At 33.4% G+C, this 8,896-nt stretch overlaps 1 protein-coding gene across 1 annotated transcript; it reads left to right on the forward strand.

The window, feature by feature from the left end:
• Window positions 1-6,729: 6,729 nt before the first annotated feature.
• Window positions 6,730-7,641, forward strand: Vom1r68 (vomeronasal 1 receptor 68). Its single transcript, NM_001008906.1, has one exon. The coding sequence runs from the start codon at window positions 6,730-6,732 to the stop codon at window positions 7,639-7,641; it is 912 nt and encodes a 303-aa protein (NP_001008906.1).
• The last annotated feature ends 1,255 nt before the right edge of the window (window positions 7,642-8,896 follow it).

Here is an 8,896-nt window from a genome sequence, read left to right on the forward strand (position 1 = left end):
TCATCAAGAAAATCATCGTGATTTATTTTATATTTTTCTAATTGATAGAGTGCAAGTTTTGAAAACATTTTTGTGATTCCCTTGTTTCCCTTAGTATGCTTTTTTGTCAACATTTTTATTTCTGATTTTGTTATTTTGATCTTCCCTTTCCACCCTGTAGTTAATTTTGTTAAGAGTTTCTCATTCTTGGGGTTTTGGTTCTTGACTTCTTTATAAATTTTGGATGTTAGCCCTCTAGTAGCAATAGGGTTAGTGAAGATCCTTTCCCAAACTGTAGGCTTCCCTCACAGGATTCCTTTCAAAATATTCCAGACGCTTTGCCTTATTTTTATTTTAAAATAGTTCTAGGATGTTTTAATTTCTCTATTGATTTCTGTTTTAACACCAGCATCATTCAACAATGAGCTGTTTAATCTTGATGAGTTTTTGCATTTACTAGACATTTGTTCATTGTCAACTTCAGTTTTTTTTTCATTGTGTTCAATTTGGATACAAAGAGTAATGTCTAACTTTTTTATTTACAATGAATTGTTTTTCATTTCAGAACATTCTGTATTTTAGAAAAGTTTTGGTGTGCTGCAGATGAAAAGGTGTATTCTTCGGTATTTGGATAGAATATTCTCTACGAAACTGTTACATACCTTGGATGTATGATGTCATATGTTTATCTGATGTTTTTGTTCACTTTTGTCAAGATGATCTGTGTATTGGAGAAAATTGGATATTGAAACCACTTACTATTTATAGATTGATGTTAATTTGTGCCTTTAATCCAGGAGTAAATTTTTTAAAAAGAAATTGGATATCCCAGATTTTGGTGTATGTATGTTTAGATTAGAAATGTTTTCTTGGTTAAGTGTTTCCTTGATTACAATGAAGTATCTCTCTATATCTTACCTAATTATTTTTACTTTGAAATTCATTTTGTCAAATGTTTGGATGGTGATTCCTGCTTCCATCCTGGTTCTATTTTACTGGACTACCCTTGACTATCATTTCACTCAAAGCTGGTGCTTGTCTTTTAAAACTAAGGTGTGTTACAGCTGGGTTTTGTTTTTTGAGCCATTCATTAATTTCTGGATTTTGAGTGGAGAATTGAGGCTATCATGTTTGAATTATTATTGAAATATATGTGCTACTTCTAGTCCTCATGGTCTTGATTTTTGTTGTGTTCTTAGTGGTATTTTTGTTTTGATAATTAAAGTGTCATACTTTTTTCCCAGTCTCTGTGCTGTGCTTCTTCCTCTCTTGTGCAAAAAATAATGCTAGCTGTATTACATTAGGTTTGGTTTGTGCAAAATATTTTTTAGGCTGTCTATGTTGTGGAAAACCTATTCTTCCATCATTTATAGGAGTAGTATTGGTGGGTATATCATTTTAGATAGGTTGTCATTTAGGCCTTGAAATGTATTGCTTGAGGCTCCTCTGGCTTTGAAAGTTTACCTCAAGAGATGAGGTGTTCCTAATCTCCCTTTTTGCTAAAGGTAGGGAAGTTCACTTTTCCATTTGATGGGTTTTACTGATTTGTGACTTGATGTTTTTTTTTTCTTACAGATTTCAATTCACATTTTTTGTTTTGTTTTGTATGCTTAGGGTTTCAACTATAAGATGCATGGAAAATTTTGTTTGTGTTCTTTTTTTTTTAATTCTGTGTCCTTCTTAAATTGTGTGGTTGGGTACTTGGTGCAGTTTTCCTCTATGATCACATTGAAATTCTTGTGCTTGCCATTGACTTGGAATTCTTGTCTGTCACCTGTGCCTAGATTTTAAAGATTTGATTTATTTCATGGTCTCATGCATACACAGTACTTTCTAGGCATGAACTCTATCAAGGGAGCTAGCTGCATTTTCAGCCCTGCACCTTGATTTCTGCTGTTAATACAATTATATTATCTCCTGTCCACGTGCTTTGTAAGAAAAATTATTTACCCCAATTATGTTTGGAGGAAGTGATATTTTCTTAATTCCTGTAAAATGGATGTCAATTTCTAGGTGAGATCTTGAGTATGGAAGACACCATGAATGCTTTGGAAGTGGAACAGATACCTTGGGGAATTTAAATGTTTTTTCTACTTCTTTTAAGTGTGGAATATTGTTATTGTTACTTTTGCTTTGTTCCCAAGTATTGGGATCAGTTGATCCACACAGACAGATATGGCCTGGAGAGAATAGCTCATACACAGAAGACCCAGAGATCATTTGTTCCTACTCCACTGTTCTCCTGGAATTAGGAAAGTTCACTTTTCCCTTTGATGGGACCACTTTGTAACAACCTCAAAGTCAGAAGTGCCTTCTCCAGATGACATCCTAACTATGGGTCTAGAGGGAGATGAGCTGATGACATTTATTCCTTATAAATACTTCTAAGGGTCTTGTTCTACATGGATATTCATCAAAGGCCCAGCTAGGTGAGTGTTTCTTTTTCTGTATATTATAATGAGAGCTGTAAGTAGGTGGTAGAATGAAGCTGGATTCTATAATAAATGAGTAGAGAATTTTCTCCTTAGAGTTTTACTTTTAAGCTAAATTATTTCATAATCAAACATAAAAGATGCTTGTAGACATATAATATCAGTATAACAATTAATAAAAGAACACAGATTTCACTCAATTTGATTTTTTATTATATATGTGACAGTAGAGGTGGGTATTTGGAAGAGGACAGGGCCCAGTAGAAGGATGGGTAAAGGCAAGAAAGGCTCATAAGGTGAAGATGATTAATATTTTTTATATATTAAATAAAAATATAATGAAACCCATCACCTTTTCCAATAAATCTGTACACACATATATATTTAAAAAGTAATTCTATACTTAACCTTTTAAAAAGCATATTGGACAGAGGATTTTACTTAATGTGTGCTCTAAGGATTCTAAGATCATGTTTTCACCTAGGTATGATCAACTGTTAGTCTTCTATCCCTGTAGCAAAACACCCAAGCTAACTTAGAGGGTGAAAAACCAAGTGACAGACATTTATTGCTTTGCTGAAGTAGATTTATAGTATTGACACATTTGAGTTGTGTTTGTATTTTCCCATTTTGCTCTTCTCTAGTTAACTGGCCATATTCGTTTATTTATATGAATCTCAAGCTATGAATATGCAACAAATATTAACTAAGGTAGTGTTTTTGAGTAATGTTCTATTGTGTTAAATTTTCATGTACTTATGAATTCTTAGGAAAGTTTCAATTAATGAAATAGTAAAGCATAAAGCTCTCAGCATCAGATAAGTTTTAAATTTTTTACATAGATTTGTTTAATTTATTACAATGATTTCTCATAAAGTAGATATTTTATAGCACTTTAAAAATATTTGGAAATCTCACCTCATTACTAAACAGGTGTAAAGGTATCTTTACACAAATGTAGTTTCCAATAAGAGTTTTAGTCATTTTATTAAAGTGAATTCCTTTTTCTTATTTCATATTTTCTAAATTGAACCTTGTAGCATCGAAGTTGAATAATATTGAGTAAGCTTTTCATTAGCAGTGAGAAGTATATTTATAATTCTTCAATAGTATAAAATTATTTAAAGTCAAAATCACTAATAATATTCTAATTAAAACATTCTACTTAACATCTGTGTGTTTTCAGTTACACCTGTGCTAAATTTAATTTCTGAATACAAATTCATGCATTTAAATTGTTTAATAATATCAGGTAAGGAGGGAGTGGGCAGTCTTGTTTTGTCCCTCATTTTAGTGGGATTTCTTCAAGTTTCTCTCCATTTAGTTTGATGTTGGCTACTGGTTTGCCATATATTGCTTTTACTGTGTTTAGGTATGTGCCTTGAATTCCCAATCTTTCCAAGACTTTTAACATGAAGGGGTGTTGAATTTTGTCAAATGCTTTCTCTGCATCTAATGAGATGACTATGTGTTTTCTTTCTTTGAGTTTGTTTATATAGTGGATTATGTTGATGAATTTCCATATATTGAATCATCCATGCATCCCTGGGATGAAGCCTACTTGATCATGATGGATGATCATTTTGATGTGTCCTTGGATTCAGTTTGTGAGAATTTTATTGAGTATTTTTGCATGGATATACTTGAAGGAAATTGGTCTGAAGTTCTCTTTCTTTGTTGAGTCTTTGTGTGGTTTAGATATAAGCATAATTGGGGCTTTCAGGATAACAGTTGAAATGTAAATAAAAACATATACAATAAAAATAAAAAAGAGTATCAGGTAAGAGGAATGAGTTACTATTTATTAAAATTATTAAATATTTTAAGTAATAATTTTAAGTAAGTTTTTGCTGTCACTCTATATTTTACAAATACTTCATAGAACTAATTTTGAGGGCAAGTTTTTTTCCTTTGTTGGATTCCTAAAAGTATCTTCATGTTGCTGACAGTGGACAGTACATCAGCCAACAATTTCACCTGAAAGTTATGCACTTACTTCATGTCCTCTCTGAGCAGTCATATAGTTTTTAGGACAGTACTTACCAAATATGGAGAAGCTTAAAATGAAAATGATACTTCTGATTTATTATACTTGTATGTTCCCTATATTATTAAATCTTCATAAATAGAATACAAAGATCATTATATGTGCCTAAAACAAACTGTTCTAAAATAAAATATTGTAATAATGAAGAGGTGAAATAATTGTTCACAGGAGAATGTAGAGCTGTGTATGAAGACACTTTTCGTTCTCTCTCTTTCTTTGTCTTTGTTTCTCTCTGTGTGTCTTTGCTGCATAGCTTCTTCAGACAGATGGCTGCAGACAACTTACACTTTTGGTCTGGATCAAGTCAATAGTGATAGCTTCTCCACTATTATATACGTTTATAATATGCTCTGGGTTTCAGTACTTACAAGTAAATGTTACACAAATGTTACACAAACATTTACAAAGCAATGGATATGAAATAGAGAGGTTGAAGTATATATCTTTCAGATAAGAAAAATCATTTTACATTTCTATTTTTACTTTATTATATTATCATGTTTTATACTACTTAAATAAATGTGCTCATTATTAATTATTAATGTCTAATTAATAATAAATTATTATATGTATATGGTTTGTACCTTTGTATTTTTAAAATTATAATTTGGAAACAGTTCTTACAGTTTGCAGACCAAGGCTTGAAGTAAATATTATTCTGCAGGTTTATTTACTTATTCAATTTTTCAAATATGCATGGTTTGGCTACATATATTTTCTGTGTACCACTTTCATGATTGTTCAGAGAAGGCAGGTTTTGCATTAGAGTCACAAATGGTCATGTGGCAACACTGTCATTGCTGAAAATCAAATCCAGGTCTTTTTTAAAGTAAAGAGTGTTCATCAGTGAGCTACACCGCCAAGCCATACCCTAAACCTTTTACAAACAGAAAATCATGGTGCAGCCACTATAAATGTATGTCAGTGGGAGAATAAGATGAGTGGCTCTGGCAGTTGGGATGAATCCATTACAGAATTAAACTTTTTAGAAATAAAAATCATGTAAATATAAAATGCATGATTAATGGTTTCATATTCACGAAAATCTTGTAGGATGGTCTTAGATACTAACTTCTACATTAATTCTATACACACTTGCATGCACTAATGCATGCACCTATATATGGAGAATATACTGGTAAACTTAAAAATATTACTAGGCATGCTTTTTTCTCACAAAACCAGAGTCAATATAGTTATTTTCTATTTCTGTACCACAAGCTGATTTTAAAGTACTGGATTAAATTAATTCCACTAGAAGCTAATCCTAGAAACCAAGTCAAAGAACTAACATGGGCAACAAAGACTGATGATTGGAACTGTAAAAATTGTGATGGCTGAAGACTTATGATAATACTGGGGACCTTGTTTCTCACTGCATGGAAAGTAATCTCTTTCAAAGTAGAAATTCTCAAACAGTACCACTATGTGGTCATTTTCGACAAGTCCATGTTTGTCATAATGTATAGAAAATAGTGATTGTCTTAATTTTATATGTTCCCTCTTATTGGAGGCTCCTAGTTCCATATTTTCAGGTATGATTATGTAGCATGTTGTAACTTGAGAAATCAGGAAAGGAAAATGGAACCATTGCCAGGATACAGTTGGGCATCGGAGCAATAGACAGCAGAATTGCAGGGTACAAGTATTTTATGTACCTACGTCTTTAATTTACAGTCTGGATTTCTTGGAAAAAGGAACACTAAAATAGAAGAATTGAGAATGATAGTTTGCTAATTAAAATAATGGGATTATCATGAATTAGCACTGTGCTTTCATTAGAATTATGAATCAAAATAGATAGTGAAATTATGAAATATGAGACTGAATCACCTCAACTTTTTATGTATAGCTTTGGTGACTATTTTCCAGATCAACGTAAGTTTTGTTCAGTTGTAAAAATGTGAATAATATTCTGTGCTCCCAAAAAAGACATTTTAAATCAATATGATTGGATTTCTGCTCCATGAGACTTACATGCAATACAGGTTTACAAATTGTAAATTCTATTTAAATATGTATAAATACATTTATTATCTATAATATTCTATATATACAGGAGAAACATGGAAGACATACAGAAATGTAGGCTATGGTGTACATTCTGGATCATCAAAAGTAAAGAGACAGGCTAATCAACAATTAGTATGGAAAACAGAATAATGATAAGACATTTTATTGTGTCACAGTCTTGATGTATACTCTCTTATTTTTTTCAGATATATGAAATAAACTTCAACTATGCTGTTAAGATGAATACATTCTCTACTTATGTCATCATTCAAGAATGTATTTTATTTCCAAGCTGGACTTGGAATCCTAGCAAATATGTTTCTTCCTTTTTTCTATACCTTCATAATTCTAGGTCACAAACCTAGGCCTACAGATCTGATCTCTTGTCAACTGACTTTCATCCACATAATAATGGTTCTTATTGGAGGGGATATTTTGTTTACAGACTTATTTGAGTTACTAAACATTGAGAATGACTTCAAATGTAAGACAATTTTTTATACTAGCAGAGTGATGAGAGGCCTCTCTATCTGTACCACCTGCCTCCTGAGTGTGTTCCAGGCTGTCACGATCAGTCCCAATACCTCTTTTTTGGCTAAATTTAAACAAAAACTAAAAAAGTATATGGTCTATGTTTTCTTGTGTATTTGGTCTTTCAATTTGTCCTTCAGTACCAACCGGATCTTCTATGTTGGTGGTTTTATCAATGTGAGTGAGACCAACCAGATGCAGGTCACTAAATCCTGCTCACTTTTACCCATGGACACCATTATCAGGGCATTGATTTTTACAATTTCAACCTCCAGAGATGTGTTTCTTGTAGGAGTCATGCTAACCACAAGTGTGTACATGGTGATTACCATGTTCAGGCATCAAAGGCAATGCAAGTATCTTTATAGCATCAGCAGTCTGAGAGAGTCCCCTGAGAAAAGGGCCACCAAGACCATCTTGCTACTGGTGTCTTTCTTTGTCATCATGTACTGGGTGGACTTCATCATCTCATTCACCTCAGACATGTTATGGATGTACGACCCAGTCATCCTGACTTTTCAGAAGTTTCTGATGTATGCCTATCCTACAATTACCCCTTTGGTACAAATTAGTTCTGATAACAGAATAATAATTATGCTAAAAAATATGCAGTCAAAGCGTTACCGGAGTTTTGTTTAAAAAAGATGTTTTCTTTATAGTTTATTAATCTAGTTTTCATTTATACCTCTGAGTGTTGTGCCAGAATGTGTGCATGTGTGCATTCCTGGTGTCCACAAAGGTGAAAGATGTCATGGGATCCCCTGGACCTGGACATATAGCTGCTTATAAAGAATCATCTGGAGAAATTCTAAGATGCAGGTCTTTTTAAACTTTAATAAATCAAGTGCAAAGCAAGATTTTTTTATATTATTTAAATAAAATTCGTTGTATTACACATATATGTTCTATTTTCATTTCTCTTGCCAAGTACTGTAGAGTTTTCTTTTAATTGGATTTTTTAAATTTATATTTCAAATGTTATTCCTTTTCCTGGTTACCTGGTCATAAACCCCCTATCCCATCCCCATCCCCTTCTTCTATAATGGTGTTCCCCTCCCCATTAACCCCCCTTACACCTTCCCCCAACGTTCCGCTACAATGGGGTTCAACCTAGGCAGGACAACTGGCTTCTCCTTCCATTGGTGCCAAACAAGGCCATCCTCTGCTACATATGCAGTTGGAGCCCTGGGTCAGTCCATGTATAGCCTGTGGGTAGTGGTTTAGCCCCTGGAAGCTCTGATTGGTTGGTATTGTTGTTCTTATGAGGTTGCAAGCCCCTTCAGCTCTTTCACTCCTTTCTCTAATTCCTCCAAAGGGGGGTCCTTTTCTCAGTTCAGAGGTTTGCATGCCTCTGTATTTGGCATGCTCTGGCTGTGTCTCTCAGGAGATATCTATATCCGGTTCCTGTCAGCATGCACTTTTTAGCTTCATCAATCTTATCTAGTCTTGGTGACTGTATGTATATGGAGCATATGTGGGGCAGGCTCTGAATGACCGTTCCTTCAGTTTCTAATCTAAACCCTGCCTCCGTATCCCCTCCTATAAATATTTTTGTCCCGCCTTTTAAGGAGTGAAGCATCCACATTTTGGTCATCCTTCTTCTTGAGCTTCATGTAATCTGTGAATTGTATCTTGGATAGTTCGAGCTTTTGGGCTAATATCCACTTATCAGTGAGTGCATACCATGTGTGTTTTTCTGTGATTGGGTTAACTTAACTCACTCAGGATGATATTTTCTAGTGCAATTCATTTGCCTATAAATTTCATTAAGTCACTGTTTTTGAGAGCTGAGTAGTACTCCACTGTATAGATGTACCACATTTTCTTTTGTTTTCTCTTCCCCCCCAAAACATATACACATTTTTATGGGATATTTTTTAATTTACATTTCAAA

Source organism: Rattus norvegicus, chromosome 4, assembly GCF_036323735.1.
Source record: "Rattus norvegicus strain BN/NHsdMcwi chromosome 4, GRCr8, whole genome shotgun sequence".
NCBI lineage: Eukaryota > Metazoa > Chordata > Mammalia > Rodentia > Muridae > Rattus > Rattus norvegicus.

Coding starts and splice junctions, on each gene's coding strand:
- Vom1r68 (NM_001008906.1), top strand. CDS start 6,730: ATGTCATCATTCAAGAATGTATTTTATTTCCAAGCTGGACTTGGAATC.